This window comes from Sorex fumeus, unplaced genomic scaffold (assembly GCF_029834395.1).
Source record: "Sorex fumeus unplaced genomic scaffold, SorFum_2.1 ptg000030l, whole genome shotgun sequence".
In the NCBI taxonomy this organism is placed as follows: domain Eukaryota; kingdom Metazoa; phylum Chordata; class Mammalia; order Eulipotyphla; family Soricidae; genus Sorex; species Sorex fumeus.
The window spans coordinates 21,819,033-21,840,326 of record NW_026606087.1 but is presented as its reverse complement, the minus strand read 5'-3'; the positions used below and the strand labels follow the sequence as shown (position 1 = coordinate 21,840,326).

The 21,294-nt window shown below is 52.1% G+C and overlaps 1 protein-coding gene across 2 annotated transcripts in view; it reads left to right on the top strand.

The window, feature by feature from the left end:
* Nucleotides 1–21,294, top strand: part of TENM4 (teneurin transmembrane protein 4) — a 371,175-nt gene that overhangs the window by 272,070 nt on the left and 77,811 nt on the right. For both annotated transcript variants that reach the window (XM_056115823.1, XM_056115822.1), the window contains 2 exons: nt 2,689–2,905; nt 18,048–18,167. In XM_056115823.1, coding sequence (XP_055971798.1) covers nt 2,689–2,905; nt 18,048–18,167 — 337 coding nt within the window. The remainder of the gene's footprint in view (nt 1–2,688; nt 2,906–18,047; nt 18,168–21,294) is intronic.

Below are 21,294 nucleotides of genomic sequence, written 5' to 3'. Positions count from 1 at the left end.
GCTCGCTGATTTAATGGTCACCGTCCCTGCTCGCTGGGATTGAATAATGGAGCATTTCAGCAGAGTTATAGATGCAGCAGCTGAATCTGTCATGCGAACATCAATAGCAGAATGCAAATAACCTCCGACTCAGTCTGTAATTATGTGTTTAAGTGGTGTCTGACAGGGGCCCGCGCCGAGTGCAGACGGCAGGCGCTCGCTGTGCTGTTGTTGGAGGATCTGGGGAGATGGGGCAGGAGCGCTGAGTGAGGCCCTCGAGGGCTCGGGAGCTCTGAGGAGGCCTTGTGCCCATTGCTCAGGACTGAGCGGAGGACAGACGCCCTCTCACTGCAGTGAACTGTGTTCGAGTTCAGAGCCGGGAAGGGGAGGCGCCATACAGAGGGGGTCAGAGGCATCTTGGTCTCACAGACCCTCCTATGGCTGTCAGTCTTGCCGTGCTCCTGTGAGGGGTGCGGCAGATGCAGCCAGGGTGTCCTGTGGCTTTGCCCAAAGCCACACAGGAGTGAGATTCAGAATTTGCCACAGTCAGCCTGAGTCCAGACCCACACACTGCCACCCTTCACCTACCAGGAAGTGACACACGCTGGTGCCTTTTGAAGAATGGGACCTATCCCTGATTTATTCAGGGAACCACTGGGATTCAGGGAGGTCAGGTACTGGCCAGAAGCCTTGCGGCTGCTGGGGGCAACTGCCTGGGTGCCCAGGCTGGCGTGTGGTGTAAGGTACTGGCTGTGTCATTCTCTGGGGACAGCGTGGGGGAGGAAGGTCAGGGATGAGGATCTGGGTGCTCGGAAAGGTTCACTGAGGAACCCCAGCAGGCCTGCTTGTGGGGCCGATCTGGATCTGGATTCTGAGCCACGAGCCTTCCCCCATCCCCAAACCTGTTCACCTGCACAGAACATGATCCTAGTTTTCAGGCTTTTCTGAACTGGCATTTGGTTTCAACAAATTCTGCTTCTTTTGATGAAAACCCATTCCGAGGACTGGAGAGATTGTGCTTGCCTTGTGTGCAGATGACTTCGATTTGACCTCTGGTCCCTCTATTCCTGCCAGGGGTGATTTCCTGAAGCCAAGAGTAAGCCATGAGCACCTCCATGTGAGGCCAGTAACAGAACAGCCATCCTGGGCCTGGAGGCAGCTTAGAGTCTAATGTACAGGCCTTGCTTGCAGAAGACCCAGGCTTGATCCAGGCCACCATGTCCCCTCCCCCCGAGCCTAAAGCTGAGAAGAGCCCCTTAGAACTACCAGATATGACTCCCCCCCCCAAAAAAAAACCAAAATCCATTCTATTTGTATTCGTGTATCTAAGTCTTATTTAAACATGTATGCGCCATGATGAGAACCCAGCATGGGTACTTGGAACAAGGTCGGGCCCCCAGAGTAGTGGGGAGGCTCTGGTTTCTGGCCGTGTAGCTGCTGAGCGAGGGCGGGCCTGAGCCCCCACAGTGTTGCTCAGTGCCTGCCAGCCTGCCTGCGGCATGCATACAACCCACCTTTCCTCCCTGACCTCTCTGTGTCCCAAGTGGAATAACCCAACCTGAACCCTGCAGTCTGGTGGAATTTCTTTCGTAGCCCTTTAAGGAAAGGATTTCTTTGTTTGGGGCCACACCTGGTGGTGCTCAGGAGTTCTGCACTGAGAATTACTCCTGAAGGTATTCAGGGGACCATACAGGATGGTGGGATTGAACCCAGGTCGGCCGCATGCAAGGCAAGCGCCCTCCATGCTGTGCTATTGCTTTGGCCCCTGGGAAAGCCCATTTTCTTTTTTTTTTTTCCCTTTATTGTATTTTATTTTTTTTTAAAGTTGTAGATTTACAATTTTTTGTGCTTTGGTTTCAATTATACAATGATCAGATACCCATCCCTCCACCAGTGCCCATTTTCCACCACCATGGATAATATCCCTCCCACCCCCATCCCCCCATCCCCCCTGTCTCTGTGGCAGGGCAATCCCCTGTGTTCTCTCTCTCCTTTTGGGTGTTGTGGTCTGCAAAAGAGGCATTGAGTAAAAGCCCATTTTCAATCCACTTGTAATTTGTTCTTGTGGTGAGGACCGTTCCCTACGCATCTGAGCTGCCCTCCTTGGCTCCATGCCGGACGGGTCCCCAGAGGCTCACCAGGCGACTGAGGGGGAGCAGCCCCCCACCAGCAGGCCTCTTCCCCACCCTGGTCCCTCCTTCCCCAGGACAGATATCCAATCCACAGAGCCTCTGGGGTCTCTGCATCTGCCGTAACCCCTCCAGTCTGGGCCACCCTTATGCCCCTCTGCAGTCTCGGCGACCCCCAACATGACATTCCCACAGAGCCCCCAACTTCCCTCTGGGCTTCCTCATTGAGGCTCTGTTCTACCGCTCCCAACCAGACCCTCGCTGACATAAGTGTCCCCAAGGCCAGACCTCAGCCGGTACCTGTGGGTCAGTGGCGTCTGTGCTTTCCTCAGCAGCAAGTGGACAGACGCCACCCTCCAGTCTCTGCAGGACAGACCGCACCTGTCACCCTGGGCACGTGTGGTCTGTCTGCTGCTCCAGGCCTGGGACCAGGGCTGACCGCCTGGTGCGAGGGCAGAAGCTCTGGTCACATCAGGCATGTCACCCCCTTTCTGCGTGAGTGCCGAGGGAGAGGGGATCATGTCCTGGGGTGCACTCCTGCCCCCTTGTGGTGTCAGCCCACGCTCTGTCGCCCTTGCAGATGGCTTGACGGACTGCTTGGACCCAGACTGCTGCCTGCAGCCCCTCTGCCACACCAGTCCACTGTGCCTCGGTTCCCCCGACCCGCTGGACATCATCCAGGAGAGCCAGGCCCCCGCGTCGCAGCAGAGCCTGTATCCCTTCTACAACCGCATCAGGTTCCTGGTGGGCAGGGACAGCACGCACGTCACCCCTGAGGAGAACCCCTTCGACGGAGGGTGAGTTCATCCAGGGCCCCCCACGACGGAGCTACATTGGCGGGGCGGGGGGTTGGGGGTTGGGGGGGTGGAGGCCAAGGTGGGGGCTGCCAAGAGCTTTGGGTGCCGTGTCAGGGAAGGCAGAACCACAGGAAACTGCCCTCTTGGGCCTTTGGATTCCCTGAGCCCATTTTGTTATTTCCGTGGGGTGATCGATGGAGAATGTGAGAGATCAAGTGGGGAGGGAATCTCAGTGGGATCCGTGGGGATTGGATCAGCTGATCCTCCAGTCTCCCTGCCACCCTCCAAGCTGATGGCCGGAGGCAGTCAGGCCAGGGGTGCTGCCTCTGTGGACCCCAGGAGCCCGTGTTCTTCTCCTTTCCCTCGGGCCATCTGAGGAGGGGGCCTCTTCACCACGGCCTCCTGGAATCTGCCGGAATCACAGGGCTGAACACCATGCAGCTCACTCGGCTCTGTGGGGGACAAACTCAGGCAGGCCAGGCAGTGGCCCAGGGGCTCTGTGTGATGGCTGCAGCTGAGACATGCAGATGGAAAGCCACTGGCCAGGCCAGGCAGGCAGAGGGCATCTGGGGTGTGGGCACAGCTATGCAGGGAGGAGGCCCCGCAGTGGGGCGTCAGAAAGACCTGGGGGTGATTGGGTTGAGTCACCGGAGAGCGGCATCCCTCGCTCAGATCCTGGGGTCCCCGAGGTCGGGGGCCTGCGATGGGGCGCAGGCGAGTATCCTGGGTGCAGGAAGGGCTCCCCACATCAGGGAGCCTGGAGGCACTGCAGTTTAGAGCAAACAAGAGCCTGGAGTTTAGGGCTGGAACTCAAATCAGGGAGCTGTCGATCAATTAGTGTTGAAGCCAGGGGTCCCCGCCACTTCCCTCAGAGAATGTGGGAGGGTAGGGGTCACAGGGGAATCTGGGAACTGCCTGGGGTCTCCCGGCACTTTCATTCCGGCATGTTACTCTGTGTGGATTGTTCAGTTGTATGACTGCATGCATTATTTCATTGTGCTACTCCAGGTGGATTATTGTATTGAGATTCTTCATTAATCGTTTGATTATGTGACCCTGTGATGATTATTCTGTTGTGTGTCTGTGGAGTATTTGGTTGTGTAACGCCACGCACATTATTTCATTGTGCCATTCCATGTGGATTATTGCGTTGTGATTCTTTGTGAATTGTTGATTGTGTGACCCTGTATGGATTATTCTATTGTGTGACTGTGGAGTATTTGGTTGTGTAACTCCTCGCACATTATTTCATTGTGCCATTTCATGTGGATTATTGCATGTGATTCTTTGTGGATTGTTGACTGTGTGACCCTGTATGGATTATTCTGTTGTGTGACTGTGGAGTATTTGGTTGTGTAACTCCTCGCACATTATTTCATTGTGCCATTTCATGTGGATTATTGCATGTGATTCTTTGTGGATTGTTGACTGTGTGACCCTGTATGGATTATTCTGTTGTGTGACTGTGGAGTATTTGGTTGTGTAACTCCTCGCACATTATTTCATTGGGCCATTCCATGTGGATTATTGCATGTGATTCTTTGTGAATTGTTGATTGTGTGACCCTGTATGGATTATTCTGTTGTGTGACTGTGGAGTATTTGGTTGTGTAACTCCTCGCACATTATTTCATTGTGCCATTTCATGTGGATTATTGCATGTGATTCTTTGTGGATTACTCTGTTGTGTGACCCTGTGTGGATTTTTGCTTTTTATGACTCTGTGTGGATGATGATGATGATTTTGCTTCTTGGGTCACACCCAGAGATGCACAGGGGCTACTCCTGGCTCTTAACTCAGGAATTACTCCTGGCGGTGCTCAGAAGACCATATGGGATGCTGAGAATCGAACCCAGGTTGCCGCATGCAAGGCAAATGCCCTACCCGCTGTGCTATCGCTCCAGCCCCAATGTGTGGATTATTTTGTTATGTGACTCCTGAGTGGATTATTCCATTTGCAGACTCCGTGTGGATATTGCGTTCTGTGACTCTTTATGGATTGTTCCGCTGTGTGACCCCTGTGGATTATTCTGTTTTATGACTCTGTGTGGAGTATTGCACTATGTGATGCTTTGTGGATTATTCCATTGTGTGACTCCATGTGGATTATCGTGCTGTGTGACTCCATATTTTGCTTTGGTCCTGACCACCTGGAAGTAGGAGCACCCATAGGGGCTGTGCCTTGCTTGGCCTTTCTGGAGTGACCCTGAGGAGGCCATTGGGTTTGGGTCTTCTTGAGGAACCCAATCCCAACACATTACACATCTCTGCTCACTCCCTCCAGCCTGCGCTGGGGTTAACCATGTGAGCTGCAGAGGGAGATTCGAAACGGTTGCCCCAGCAGCTCTGACTTGCCCTAAGAAGTCTGTTCTAGAGACGGGAGAAATATGTGTGTGTGCGGGGGGAAATGAGTCTCTCCGTAGAGGCCTTGAGTCAGGCCCACCTACATTTTAGATACTGTTTCTGTCACTTCTGAACGTGGCTCTGGACAAGAGGCTAATAAAGCAAATCCTTGTCTGCCAGTCTCTAGACTGCGTCCTCTAGAGCTAACTGCTTGTACTTGTGTTGGCACGAAGTAGTTGCTCAAACAAACTCCTCATGTATATTGCCTTGAGCAATGGAGAAATGAACACAAGGAAAGAGAAAGAGGATTGGTAGAGGACGGGCAGCGAGTGTATGTCAGTGATTCTAATTCATTTTACACTAAGGATTCAGAGCCCAGCCGTGTCTAGGAGTAGAAGCAAGACAAAAAGTCCGCTGCCCATCATCATTCATTTGTCTGTCCCTTCAGTTACATGACAGGGGCTTGGCAAGCTGACCCCATTCACCTACTTAGGGCAGGGTCTCCCATATACGTGTGCTCTACAGTGGACAGCTAATGGAACCTGGCAGATGTTACTGTAAAAATTCCTTTAACCCAAACATTTACCATAATCAATATATCTCCTTCAGCAGCCATCTCTCACGCCTAAGTATGCATAGATAGTGGACGAAGAGATAGTACAGCAGGTAGGGCACTTGGTTAACGCAGCTGACTCGGGTTCAATCCCCGGCTCCCCATACAGTTCCCTGAGCACTTCCAGAAGTAATTCCTGAGTGCAGAGCCAGAAGTGACTCCTCAAGAGTACCAGGTATGGCCCAACACCCCACATTTAAAAAAGAAAACACCGTAGCACTGTAGCACTGTCCTCCCATTGTTCATCGATTTGCTCGAGCGGGCACCAGTAACGTGTCCATTGTGAGACTTGTTGTTACTGTTTTTGGCATATCAAATACAGAACAGGGAGCTTGATAGGCTCTGCTATGTGGGAGGATACTCTTGGTAGCTTGCCAGGCTCTCCAAGAGGGACGGAGGAATCGAACCCGGGTTGGCCACGTGCAAGGCAAACGCCCTACCCACTGTATTATCACTCCAGCCCTTAAAAAAATTATTTTAAAAATGTATGCATAGATTTTCATTTGAAAGAACCCAAATTGTTAGAAACCTAAAATTCACATGAGGTTTACTGTTCTTATGCAACTTGGTTTTTATCAGAGTGGTCCAGGACAGGGTTTCTGTGTCTGCCCATGTGGGTGGGGGACAGTGTGTGGGTTACCTGCTCATCGGGGCCCTAATTGCTGCTCTCTGCTGTGAAAGGTCGTGGTGACACCAGAGCTCAGAGTTTGTCCCTGGATTTCACTCCCACTGGCTCCAGGCGATCTCAGGGAAATGACTAAGCTTTGGGCATCACCTCCCATCATAAAGTGCCCATTCTAGTTACTGCCCTGTGAAAGTCATTGACATCACACCCTGAATCGGGCTGGGGACACAAGTGATCAGTAAACGGAGCCCTTCACTGGGTGACAGAGCTTGAACTTTGGAGTCAGAAGGAATCGAATTGAAACGCAGTTGACTCAATTTCCAGGGGGCAAACTCCTCAGAGCTCTGTTTCTTTACTTGTCAGATTGGGGTGATAATGTCTGTTTTGCAGACTTTTGTGAGAATCAAAGAAAAACCAGATGTACATAAATTCTCAGCTCCCCCTCCCTCTGCTTGCTAATTTTAAGATGAAGCTGGTAGCCGTGGTGTTAAAAAGGAGCTTAAACTCCTCCTCCTTAATGAGAAGGGAAACACGATTAAGCACCCCTTCCACAAAGTCCAGCAGCTCCCCGAGGAGACCCAGGGTTAGAAGGTCAAACCCTCATTTGAGGGAGGAAAAGTCACTTATGCCTGGTGCTATCAATGAGATCATGGGAGCAGGGGTACAAAGGGGAACCCAGGATCCAGGAGCCCTTCCCCAAGAGTAGCGTTCCTGACTTTGGATCTGTTCATAACATTAACAAGGCTCTTGTCCAATGAAAAATTCAGTCCTCCTGTGTCCCATCTGCAGGGTCAGAGCCATAGTACAGCAGGTAGAGAGTTTGCCTTGCGCATGGCAGATCAGAGTTTAGTCCCGGACACTCCATATGGTCTCCTGAACCCACAAGGAGTGATCCCTGAGCACAGAGACAGAAGCGAGCCCTGAGCACTTCTGGGTATGACCTAAAAACAAGGTAAGGTAAAGGTAAAGACCCTCCCGTTGTTCATCGATTTGCTCGAGCGGGCCCAGTAACGTCTCCATTGGAGACTTTGTTGTTACTGTGTCTGGCATATCGAATACTCTCGGTAGCTTACCGGGCTCTCTGAGAGGGGTAGAGGAATCGAACTCGGGTCGGCCATGTTGGCTGCGTGCAAGGCAAACGCCCTACCGCTGTGCTATCGCTCCAGCCCTAAAAACAAAACAAAACAAAATGTGTAGTCTGCATGAGACATTAGTTGGTAGAACAGACCGAAGCCAAAGCACAAAGACTTGGGAACAAGGGGGCACTAGGATAATGAAGATGGGTTATTAGAACATTCTGTCCACGTCCTGTCTTAAGGGCTGGATCCTACAGGGACTGTCAGGTCCTCTGGGGAGGGACAGTCCGCAGAGAGGATCAAGTTTTGTCAAGATGCTCCTGTGGAGAAAGTTAGAGCCTGTGGAGAGGACAGAAAGGACAGATCCTGGGGAGAAAGTCAACCCTGTGGGAAGACTGTGGAGAGGGCAGATCCTGTGGAGATGATTGAGCCAGGGGAAAGGCTGAGGAGAGGGGAAGATCCCACAGATCAGGTGGTATGGAAAGGGTCAGTCCTCTGGACAAAGACCCAGTTTCCTGAGGGGATCCTTTTTCATGGGGAGCCTCTGGTTCCACACAGAAGACTGGAGCCTGCAGGGAGGACCGTGCCTCTTGGGAAAGCGTTTGCTCTGGAAAGCGTGGGCAACTGTGGAGAGGGTCCAAGCTGCCCCCCGAACAAAGCTTGATTGTAAACACTGATCCATGCCTCCTCTATGAGGTGATGAGATACATCTGCAACCCAGTTATGAAAGGCATTTTTTGTGACCTCTGACTTTTTCTTCACTGAAACCCTAATCTCCAGTAAATGGGTGGCCAGTCTGTCCTGAGCCCTAGGTCACTGGCTCAGGGGAAGCAACAAACATTCAATTTTGAAAATTAGTGATCAAACACAGATGAACTTAATGAAAGAGGTCTTGTGGTAGAAGATGGCCTTTGGCCTGACACAAAGGTTGCAGTGAGGAGGGTTGGCCAGGAAAAGATTATTTATCATAGTAATGATGAGTATTAGCTCTCAGCAACTCGTTAGCCGATCAGGGAATCAAAGCCATGGACTGCACCTTTTTCTAAAAGAAGTAAGTGTAAATGGAATAGGGCAGAATAGAGTAGAAAATAACAAAATAATGCTATGTATAAAGGTTATGTATTTCACAAAGTGTGTGTGTGTGTGTGTGTGTGTGTGTGTGTGTGTGTGTAAAATCCTGAATACACTGCGTTACTTGTTTGTGGAATAGGATTCGAGTCGCTCTAAACTGAGGAAGCAGCATGACTCTCCAGGACATCAGAGAACTGAGAGAATTTTATTTTGGCTGGGACATAATTATGCTGATACTATTTTCCAGGGGTGGAGCGATAGCACAGCGGTAGGGCATTTGCCTTGCACGTGGCTGGCCCGGCCGAGCTGGGTTCGATTCCTCCTCCCCTCTCGGAGAGCCCGGCAAGCTACCGAGAGTATCTCGCCCGCCCGGCAAAGCCTGGCAAGCTCCCTGTGATGTATTCGATATGCTAAACACAGTAACAACAAGTCTCATGAAGGAGACGTTACTGGGCCCGCTCGAGCAAATTGATGAACAACGGGAGGACCGTGATATAAAAAAAAAGCCAAGAGACCTGGCCTATCATTTGAAATTAAGTGCATTAAGTGGTCACCTGGGGGGCGTATGGTCCTGGTGTGCAGAAGGAAGTTGGGCAAGAAAAGAGAACAAAGATGCGGTCAGAGAGATGGCTCGCTTCGAGCAAGGTCTGTTCCCGTTCACTCACCCAAGGAGAACGTTTCATCTCAGGAGATCTTGACATCTGCTCTAAACAGCACTGACAACCTGGATGCCATGCAGTCTTGAGAATTTTTGTTTGTTGTTTGGGCCATGCTCAGAAGTGCTCAGGGCTTACTCCTGGCTCTGTGCTCAGGAATCGCTCCTGATAGGCTTCAGGAGACCCTATCTGGTGCTGAGGATTGAACCGGGGCTGACCGCCTGCGAGACGAGCACCATCCCCGCTGTACTGTCTCCAGCCTCGGGTGTTCAGAATTTCATTCCGACCCTTTATCAAGACACTGAATCTCCATGAGTTTTGAAAACAAGAGTTGAAAAGAAGGGCAATATCCTAGAAAAGAAGGGAGAAAACATCCTGTTTAAATATACTTTAACCGCCCCCTTCCCACTTTCCACCACAGATCTTAGCTATAGGTCTGCGTGTCCATGGCAAACCCACTAGTCCAGTGCATTTGTGGCCACACCACGTGCCCAGTGCCCCAGCTTCAGACGGCCCTCCGAGCTCTCTGAGGGGCCCAGAACTCATCTAATGGAGTTCAAATAAACACCAGCTTCCTGACAGCTGGCCTCGGAGCAAATTTATTATTGAATTATACTCCTGCGCCTTCAGAACAAGCTGAGCTGACAGGCCGCCCCATCCGTTTCAGAAAGGGGGAGAGAGGACAGAGACGCTGATAAATTGCTCTGATGGAAGATGGAAGAAGGAAAAGATCCTGCGTCCTCCGGAATGTCAGCCACTATGTATTATTTATGGGGGTTTTTAGCAATTCCCTCCCTACCCGGAAATGAATGTTTATGCTGCCAAAGCAAGGAGGTGAATTGAATTCATGCTGCAGCAGATGTTCACGTCATCCTGATGAGCAGAGAACAACTCCGCCTCCCCTGCCACTTGATCATCCCTTTATTGATTTCAAAACCCGGTTGCAACCTCTGTTTGCTCTGTGGTCTGAGCTTGTTCGAGCCCAGGCTCCACCTGGAAGGGGACCCACCCCGGGGGGTCTGTAGGGAGAGGGTCAACCATCAAGGCCTCGGGGCAACTGAGGGGGAGTGACCTTAGACCAGCAGGATACTGCTGCCCCCGTCTGGAATGTGACCTCTCTTGCCGGACTGAGTCCCACTCTGCAAGTTGTACTACTTGCTCTGGGAGACGGAAAAAGGTCAATTTCCCAGGAGCCCACTGGCTGGCACCCGCATGCAGCAGAAACACATAATGTTCACGGAACATGTTCTGATTGTCAGACATCGCCTGGTAGGCTTTAAACATTGCACGGGCACTGACACCTTGAAATCAGCCATCCAGATCAATATGCATAGAGGCTTTCTCACCCTTCTGATAGAGAGGTGAAACTGAGGCACAGAGCTGAGAGGCCTGGCCAAAGACATGGGAGGTCAGCAACTAGACAAAGCTGGCATTTGAAACCAGGTCAATTGGTCCTTCGGTCCAGGTACTGGACTTTGATTTCTCCTCAACTTGGTTCTTTCTTGGAGATGATTTTTCTTTTTTTTTTTCTTTTTTTTTTTGCTTTTTTTGGGTCACACCTGGCGATGCACAGGGGTTATTCCTGGCTCTGCACTCAGGAGTTGCTCCTGGCAGAGCTCAGGGGACCATATGGGATGCTGGGAATCAAACTGGGGACGTTCTTTCTCGGAGTTTTGGAATGCTAACTGTTTAGACGAGGGAACACCCTGACCCTCTTGCAGCCCAGTGCCTGCAGTTGGGACATCTCTGTGAGCTGGCAATGAGGCCCCGCTTTCTGCTGCTCTGACCCACCGGAGCTGACCCTGGTCCTCTCCCTACGGCTGTGCACTGTGACAGCAAGCTCAGAACATAGCTTCAGTGGCCATGGTAGAGGACAGGCCTGGATGGGCCTCCACGGGTAGAGAGAGGACAGCCTTGCACACAGCCGTTTCCTTAACTTCCTGTGTGACCTTGGCCAGGTCTCTTAATCTCTCTGTGACTCCCTTTCTTCAACTGTCGACGACAGGATAAGAATCCATACGGCCTCTGTGGGGACGTTCAGTCACGCTCGCCACCGTCGCGGAGAGCAGTGACATCAGCGCTGATGGAGATGCTGCCATTGGCTTTAATTAGGGTCTGTGTCAATTTTAGACTCACCGAGGTCTGGGAGGAAAGTGAGCCTCTTCACCGGAAGCATCCGCGGAGTTGTGTACATGGAGTGACTGTCCTACATGGCAGGCTGAAGTGACCTTGGGCTTGTCGGGCCTATGAGGGAGAAAGGCGGGGTCTGCAAGGCCCAGAAGGGTGGTGGCAGAGCCTGCAGCCCTACATGGGGGCTCTCTGGGGGCCGTCATCCAGGCTGTGGTGAGCCAGAGGCAAGTGGAGTTTGCACCCGCCACCACTGAAATCCTGGCACTAAGGGTGGCAACGAGAGCCAGGCTTCTCCCCCTCAGCCCCACCTTCTACGGGGAGCGCAGGGCTCAGGGTGGCCCTGCCCCAACCAGAAAGCCTGGGCTGTCTCCCAGTACTTCCCCGGAAGGGAGAAAAGTGGACCCTGTCTGCAGGAGCTATGGCAGGGAGACCACAAGGGGTATGATGACAGCCCACAGGAGTGAGGGTCCAGGAGTCCCACCTGGTGAAGGACACAGGCAGGCCCCGAGGGGGAGGACCCATGTAGTGCTCAGGTCTGTGGGATACAGGGAGGAGGCTTCTGTTCAGAGAGAACTGAAAATCAGCCACGAACCCCATGGAGAGCCTGAAGCCACAGGTAGGCCCCTGAGCGCTGGCTTGGGGCTACTTTGGAGAGCCGCAAGCAGGTGCTAAGTCCCGTTTGGCATCAGCGTAAGGGACAGATCAGCCTGCCTGAACTCAAGTGAGAGTCAAAGGGCCAGACGGCCACTGTCAGAACTCACTGACGTCCTGTCCAGCCTCCTACCCTCCCCCGCTTCTCCCTGGGTGGGCGCTGGGGGTAGTTTCTGGCCCAATCCAGCTTTGTGATGGTTCTGTCCCTCAAACAGTTTCCTCTCAAGCCAGCCCTTGGCCACTGGCCTTGGGAACCATCAGGCTGGCCTTCACCCGAGCTGGCAGGAGTAGGAGTACCTGGGTCAGACCCCGAGTGTGTGGCTGGACGGAGGCCAGCATGTCTGACGCTGCCTGGGCCTGGCACGGTGCTCCTGCCTGGCAGGGCTCGCCCGGCCTAATTGCTTATTGTGTACCTAGTTGCCCGACATATGTGAAGCCCATGTGTTAGCGCGCCGGTGTCAGAGACAACTGCAGGTGCTTCTAGTAGCCACAGAGCTCCTGCCAGGGCTCAGGACTATGGGCACTGTCTCTCCTGGCTGGTTGGAAGGCCTGCAAGGAAGAGGTAGGTCCTCGTGTTAGCTTAGTCACACGTCATCCTAATGTGACCTTCACAAAGTCTCTTCTCAAGGCTGAAGACGTAGTGCAGTGGGGAGGGCGTTTGCCTTTCATGTGGCCCAACCCAGAGATGGCATCTCAAAGGGTCCCCCAAGCATGGCCAGGGGTCATTTCTGCATGCAAAACGAGAGGTAACCCCTGAGCATTGTCAAGTGTTGCCCAAAACCAAGAAAAAAGAAAGTCTCTTCTCTCAGTTTTCATCACTGAGTCATTCTCAATTACCAGGCACTTTGGGGGAGGGGGGCTTCTCTTAGCTGACCCTGACCCTGGGGATACTTGCCTGGGGGGGGGCTTCTCTTTAGCTGACCCTGACCCTGACCCTTGGGGACACTTGCCTTGGTGGGAAGGCTTCTCTTAGCTGACCCTCGCCCCAAGGATGCTGGCCTTGTCTCCTGACTCCTGACCCCTGAGCAAGCACAGAGGCAGTGAAGGGAGGGTACCTGGTAGAATGCAGCCCTGCACCCATCTGGGAGAGAGTCCCGTGAGCTTGAGAGGCGTTTACCAAAGTGGGCAGCACGGGGGTACAGCAGGGTGCTGTAGTAGACTCAGGTGCAAAGGAGGGAGCCCTTTTTTTTCCCATAAAGAAGGTATACTTGGGGTTGGAGGGTTATTACAGGGAAGAGCCCTTGCCTCGCACATGCAGATGACCCAACTCAGGTCCTCAGCACTGCACAGGATCCCAGGAGAGACCCCTGAGCACAGTGATAGGAGTAAGTTCTGAGCACCGCCAGGTGTGACCCAAACTGCCTTCCCTCGCCTCAAAAGAAAGCAGATTTCCAGGGAGAACTGAGTGATTTCCCCCCACCCCTTTTTTTTCAGAAAGGAGTCATAGGCCCTTAAGTGTGGGAGGCTCTGGGATAGACCAGCATTTCCCAGCCAGGGGGCACCTGTGCCCCCCCCCCATCGGCCAGGAGGCCACAGGTGAAAATAATGTAAATGGGGGACACGGCATGAGGCTAGGGGCACCCTGTGGGATGGGGGCCACAAGAAGGCAACAGGGCAGAAGGGAGCCAGTCTGGGGAACGGCTGAGACACTGGAATAGTGGAAGCAAGGGCTTGAATTACTGTCCTGGAGGGAGCTGCCCACGCCTACCGTGGGGATGGCAGCTCAGGGAGACCCTGGGTGAGTAGAGAACCCCCCCCCCGCAGCCCTGCTTTGCCAGTACAGAGAGGGCGAGCCTGGGAACCCATGCCACTGCAGGCTGAGGGCGGAAGGGCACCTGCACCTCAGGGTGCGAATCGGGGATGGTGTCTGAGTGAGGCCGCTGGGGAGCTTCTAGCCAGAGCAGCTGCCGCCTAAACCACACTGGCTCGAGTCTGGGCGCAGTGGGGGCTGGGATGCACACAGGCCTCCGAGGCTGCTGATGACACAGGCAAGGATTCTGCAGATTGGATTTACTAAGCAACTATTGCCCCAAAGTAGATTATATAAAATTAAAAGCAAGCTAAAAAAACAACCAAACAGGTAATCAGTCTTTAAAGCCCATCAACTCCAAACTATTTCACTGTCCTTTACACTCGTCTTTGCTCTTGAGGTTTCTTTAAAACTGTTATCTTTCTGATGCAAATAGCATGTCACAGCAGTCTGCGAGCTTCGCTTTCCTCGTCTTTCTGGGTTCAGAAACGCCTTGCTCTGTACAGTTGGCCGCAGTGAAAGTGTGTCTGCTGCAGCAATCAGGAAAATTGCAGATTAAAGCTTGCCTGACTTTTATTTCTTCCTTCCCCCTCTTCTTCCTTTTTTCTTCTTTTCTTTCTTTCCCTTCCTTATTCCTCCCTCCTTCCCTCCCTCCCTCCCTCCCTCCTTCCTTCCTTCCTTCCTTCATTCCATTACTAGTTAAATATTTACAAGCACACCACTACCAGCAGCCATCAAGCAAACAGAGGAAGACTGCCACAGCTTTTTAAACCACCCTGGACGAAAAGCTCATGGCAGGGACATGAAATTGGGGCAGATTCACCCATCTCCTCTGTACTGGCAAGACTCTGTCTTCAACCAGACGTTCTTGGCCCCTGAAGATCATGATCACACAGAAGGAGGGTGGAAGTGTTTTTATCCAGAACTTAGATCCTGAGCCAAATGCTTCTTTCGTCAAAAGGGCATAGAACTCACTTTCACGTTCGCCCAGAAACCTGAGTAATGCCCAGGAGAGGAGCCAGGCTAGAATCCCATCGCTGTGGACTGCCCACGGTGCTTATTTAAGTTTCCCTGTTGCCAGGGAATCCCCAGCGAGATGAATCAAAGGAGGCTGGCCTACATGTTGTGAGGGGCAGTAGCCCAGTGTACCCCCCCCCCAATAGCCACTCCCTAGTGTTACAACTCTTTCAGAACTTGGCATGTTTTATGGTTGCTACTGGCAGAGCCCCGCCCCACTCCCTGCACCCCAAATAGCCACCCCCAGAGGGCTAGACCTGAAGCACAGTTGTCAGGAAGAGGGCAGGGGAGTCTTGACGGCCTGGAGGTCAGCTCTTTAGTGACGCTCGAGGAGGACGTAGTTCCCAGCAACGAGAAATTCAATTTTCCTCCGTTAAAGGCCGACTACAGTTGGCAGAATAAATCTTCCCCATCAACAGAGATCATTCCATGTCCCTCTCACGGGACCCTTCACAGCAGGACCCAGAGTCTTCGCTAAGCCTCTCCCACTTGACTTGTTTGCTGGGCAGCTGCCTTCGGACCATGGGCCTGGGCAGGAGGCCTCTGAGTTAGCATTGCCCAGACCTCTTTGGGCCTGGCACGTCGCGGGCCGCCCTCCTGCCTTCAGGAAGGACAGGCTGGCATCGAGAGACCAGCTGCTTACAAGCCAGGTGTTAATTGCTTTTCTCATCAAACAGGGAAGAGTTTCTCACTCTGGGAAGGTAACGATGCAGGCACCTGGTAAATGCAGGTGATCTGTTGAGAACTTGGGGAGTCCCACAGGCCTCAGGCTAGGACATCCCCAAGCCAGTAAAGGCCTTGAGGACTTGGTGTGTGTGGGGGGGAGGGGGGGGAATAGGGAACATGCCTAGGGCAGTGCCTACATCTGGGTTCCCATGTGCCATGGCCCCCAGGAAAGTGGCAAGCAGATGGGCATTGGGGAGCGTTGATGGGGGTGGGGGGTACCCCGTCTTGTCAATGGAAGTAAAGAACAGCCTCTGGGACCCATTTCCTCCTAAGTTTATCATCACTTTCCCACGACTTGTCTTCGGCTTATGCGGAGGGCAAATGCCTCGGGGTTCATTTCAGAGCCACCCCAGTGGGAAATGGGGGTCCTCTCTCCGCTTCCGCTTTAGAATCGGTCTTGTTTGTCATTGCGCTTCTGTTTCTTTTATTTCACTTTGGGGTCCTTCTGTTTGTCATCTGCTCAGAAGTTTCTATTTCTGAAATGCCTGCAAAGCCATCTTCTTAGATGATCCCTAATTGTCCTACTTGTCGAGTCAGTCCATCAGCAAAGTAAGAATCGTGAGCCGGGGAATGGGACTCAATGCAAGAGCACTTGCTTTGCTTGCCCGATGCTCCAGGTTCTGGTCCTGGTACCACATGGGCCCCTAAACACAGCTGCAGGTGACTCCTGAGCACTGAGCCAGGAGTAGCCTCTGAGCAAAGTAGGTATGACCCCCAAACCTGAAAGTAATAGGTAAAGGTAAAGGCCCTCCCGTTGATCGTCGATTTGCTCGAGCGGGCCCAGTAACGTCTCCATTGGAGACTTTGTTGTTACTGTGTCTGGCATATCGAATACTCTTGGTAGCTTGCTGGGCTCTCCGAGAGGGGCGGAGGAATCGAACTCGGGTCGGCCATGTTGGCCGCTTGTAAGGCGAACGCCCTACCGCTGTGCTATCACTCCAGCCCTGAAAGTAATAATAACGATAATGATCAAGGCCTTGTCGGGCATTTGCAGGTAGAAACAGAGACCTTGTCCCAAGTCTTTGTTCTAGCAGGGAGGAGAGGTACACCAGATATGACTGGGGAGCCGGACGCCTTTGTCGGCTTTGGAAGAGATGGGCTCATGCTGATGGGATGCTCAGAGAAAGATGGTGGGGGTGGGGGGCGCATTGCCTGCAGCCAGGGGTCTCAGGCGGGTGTAGGGATGGTGTTGGGTCAGGCAGAAGGACACTGTGCAGAGAGAGGCTTTATGCAGCACCAGGCTGGCATGGCAGGGACAAGCAGATGACTTGTTATCTGGACTGACACAGGGGAGTGGGCGGGGCCTGGGGCAGGTGGCGTGTCCACTGCACCTGCCCCTCTGTGTCCAGTGGCAGGGAGAAGGGGGTCTCTCCCCAGATGCTTACTTCCAGATCTGCTGTCGAGGAGACTGTTTGTGGCACTGAGGGCCATGGCCATGCGTGGAACTGACTCTGCTCCTGGCCGGAAGACTGGCTCAGGTTCTCACAGACTGGGTAGGCCGGGACGTGGATCTGTGTGCTCCTGAGGGCATAGCTCAGAGTCCCTCCATAGTTCCTGAATGAGGCAGCAGGCCATATAATGCTTATAACCCTCACTTCTGAACACATCCGTTGTTTTCTGCCTTGATTTCCTTGACTGTTTATCACTGTTTATCAACAGTACGTGTTTGGTTTACATCCCTAAGTTACATGACTAGTGTACCCAGAGTCACAAAAGTTCCTCAGGCAGGGACATAGAGAGAGAGAGAGTTCAGAGTATTAGACACTGGCTTTGCATGTGGCTGACCCTCACTGGATCCCTCATACTGTGTACAGTCCCTTGAACATCAGTAGGATTAACTCCTGAGCACAGAGTAATATATATATATAGTATTTGCTCGAGTGGGCCCAGTAACGTCTCCATTGGAGACTTTGTTGTTACTGTGTCTGGCATATCGAATACGCCACGGGGAGCTTGCCAGGCTCTGCCGTGCGGGCAAGATACTCTCGGTAGCTTGCCGGGCTCTCCGAGAGGGGCGGAGGAATCGAACTCGGGTTGGCCATGTTGGCTGCGTGCAAGGCAAACGCCCTACCGCTGTGCTATCGCTCCAGCCCAGAGAGCCCAGCAAGCTACCGAGAGTATCTCACCCACACGGCAGAGCCTGGCAAGCTCCCCGTGACGTATTCGATATGCCAGACACAGTAACAACAAAGTCTCCAATGGAGACGTTACTGGGCCCGCTCGAGCAAATCGATGATCAACGGGAGGGCCTTTAGTATTATTTTCCCTTGGCAAAAAAAAAAATGGTCAGTAATGAAAAATGTTAAGAGGATACTCGTAGAGTTAAAATGAAGACACTCTGGGAAAGAAAAGATCGTCACGCATCTTATGAGAGTCCCCCGATCCCCTTGGAGGTGGGGGCAAGATACATGAGTGCTCATGGGCCCTGGGTTCTCGTGGCAGAGTTCAGGATTGATCTCGCTGTTCTTGATTCTCGGCCCACAGGCACGCATGTGTCATTCGCGGTCAAGTGATGACCTCGGACGGGACGCCGCTGGTGGGGGTCAACATCAGCTTCGTCAATAACCCCCTCTTCGGATACACCATCAGCCGGCAGGATGGCAGGTAGGTGGCCTGGGTTAGTGGACCAGGGTCGCCGCTGCAGTGACCATGTGGCCCGAGAGGAAGACGCCCACCTAATGCCCAGCTCAACGACCTGTGACCCGGAAGGCCTTGTGACTCTGCCCCTCTGAGCACGAATGAAGCCAGGTCATGGCCAGCGATCGTGGCTCAGTGGTTGAGCACTGGCGTTGCGCCACGTGATTTCCTGAGACCCCGCTGGGAGTCACGTGGTGCATTTTATATTTTCAACCAAGTCACTTTTTAATTTTTTTTTTCGTTTTGACATTGCAGAACTCACCCGAAATTTATTAACATTCCACTCTTACATTACTTATCAACAAGCAGAAATAAAATTCATGAGCCAAAATCCAAACTAAAAACAGGGAAAAGCTTTTTTTTTTTAAATTTTTATTTATTTATTTTTTATTGGATCACAGTGAAGATACACAGTTACAAAGTTGTTCCGTGATTGGGTTTCAGTCATATATAATGCTCCAGCACCTGTCCTCCTCCAGGGTACATTTCCCACCACCAATGTCCTATGTCCCCGTTTCCCTCCTGCCCCCTCCCCTCCCCACCTCATTCCTCTCTCTCTCTCTCCCCTTCCCCCTCCTTTAGGGCATTATGGTTTACAAAACAGACACTGAAAGGTTATCATGTACATCCCTTTGCCTACTTTCAACACTCGGTTCTTGTCCAGGTGATCATTTCCAACTATCATTGTCATACCGGTCCCTTCTCTATCCTAACTGCCCTCCACCCACACACACGTGTGACAGGCTTCCGACCATTGACCAGTCCTCCTGGCCCCTGTTTTCCTTGGCCTTGGATATTTTTAGTCTCATACTATTTTGTTTTTATATAAAACAGGGAAAAGCTTTTAAAATTAAATATGAATCTCAGCATTAACAGCTGAACAGAGAATGTGATTTTTTTAATTCTTTTTTTTTTTCTTTCTGGATCACACCCAGCGATGCCCGGGGGTTACTCCTGGCTCTGCACTCAGAAATTACTCCTGGCGGTGCTCAGGGAGACCATATGGGATGCTGGGATTTAAACCCAGGTCGCCGCATGCAAGGCAGACGCCCTACCCGCTGTGCTATTGCTCCATCCCCAATTTTTTTTTTTAATTCTTAGCATTTAAATCTTTAAACCCTAAAGTTATGTAGAGACTAAATACTTACGAATTATTTAAAACCTGGAATCACTGACCAGAAATTACGTAGTTGGATCATGTCAAAAATAGCAGAAAGGGTGATGAGTGAACCCACACCATCTCAGCTGCACCCCATGCCCTTCTCAGAACACTGGCCTAGCACTGGGCCACGTGGAGCTCCCTAGCCACCCAGTGCTGCTGGGTGTGTCTCCCCAAACCAGAAATCTAAATGAAGCTGTTTTTTAAGCTTTGGTTCTCAGGCAAAGCAGAGGGCCTTTCACACATGGTGTTGTGCTCCTCCACTTGTGGTACTGAGTATTGTCCTGTGAGCTATGTTTTACTGAGCCAGCTGCTCCAGAATCCTCCCCTGCTTTCATGTGGTCTACAGATGCCAATTTTAGGTCCCGGCCACCACTGGTGCTGAATGACTCAGACCTTGAGCTCCCACAAGAGCCAACAATGAAGGGAGTCAAAATTCCCGAATTATCCCGGCTCCCCCTTTATGGTGAGGTGTCCTTGCCCATCTGTGTCTTCCCCAACGAGGTCCCAACTCCTCCCTCCATAGCAAGGTTCTAATGTTCTCTCTGCTGGGCCTGGTTGGGGGAGCACTTTGCACAGAGTCATCATTCGATCAGCATGGTCTGTGGCTCCATTTTTAGTGGCGCATAGAAGGTAGCTGGGAAGGATTTAGCTGCTTACTGAAATCACGGACCATCTCTTGATGGGCAGGTGCTGGCTGTGGCATCAGCAACAGGAATATTTGGGAGAGAGGACCGGGGAGAAGAGAGGGGAACCTTTAGGCCGTCAGTGGTGACAAGTCCTCTGTTTTTAATAAGATCAGGTGGTGGCTGACCATCTGGCTAAGTGTGGGCCCATAAGGTTGATTTTCACTCGGTGTTGGAAATCAGCTCTGAACTGATTGATTTTAGCACCTCTTTAATCTGATATCAGACGCTAACATGTCCCAGCCAAGGTGATAATGAAGCAAGGGCTCTTTTGTCTGAGGACATTTGTGCCTGCAGATGGGGCTGGCACCCATGGCGGCGGACTCCCTGTCACTCGCCGCCACGACTGGCCTGGGAGCCCCGGTCTCATCCCCATGACTGTCCAGATCCCCATCACTCTCTCTCTCTCTCTCTCTCTCTCTCTCTCTCTCTCTCTCTCTCTTAGACCCATTGCACACACATGCACACATACATGTACAGACAATCACACACACTCCACACATTCACATAGACACACATGTGTACGTACACCCCCACCGATTCACACGCCACAGTATACCCCCTCACATGCTTGCCTCTAAACACACTCATACACACTCCCTGCACTCACATGCACACACACACACACACACACACACACACACACACACACATCCCTCACACTGAAATATCAACCCTCCTAACAGAAACTCAGAAACGGAAAGCAGTGGCAGAGGTTAGCCAAAGAGATCATTTTTTAATGTAAAGTAGAAATCATAAAGAAAAAAGTCGAAGAATATCAGACCACGGAAGCAGTTTGGACTCATTAAATTGAAAAATAAAGATGATAAGAGCATGATGCCCAGGCAATGTGTAGGCCTGTTTGCTCTCCCTTCTCTCAAACTAATTCCATCGACTTCCACCTAATTGGTGACCCTTCCTGGTTCTGGTCCTGATGATATAACCATCATCACAGCCTTCATGTCGATGAGGAGGTGGACACTCAGGGGGGACTCCCCTCTGGCATGGTGACAGAGCTTGGCCAGGCAGCCTGAGCTTTCTGAGAAGCAGCTCTCTTTGTGCCTGACTCACACCCTGATCACAACCAGCCTGGCCCCGTGCCTGACGCCAGCCCTGCCAAGGCCAGCTGCGTCCCCCTTCTTCACAGCCTTGGGAGTATTTGTCTTTCTGTCCCCACACGGAGCCTCTCCTGCAGGGACCTTGCAGGTCAGACCAGAGTTCTTTCAGCTGCTCTGTCTCGTCTCGGTGG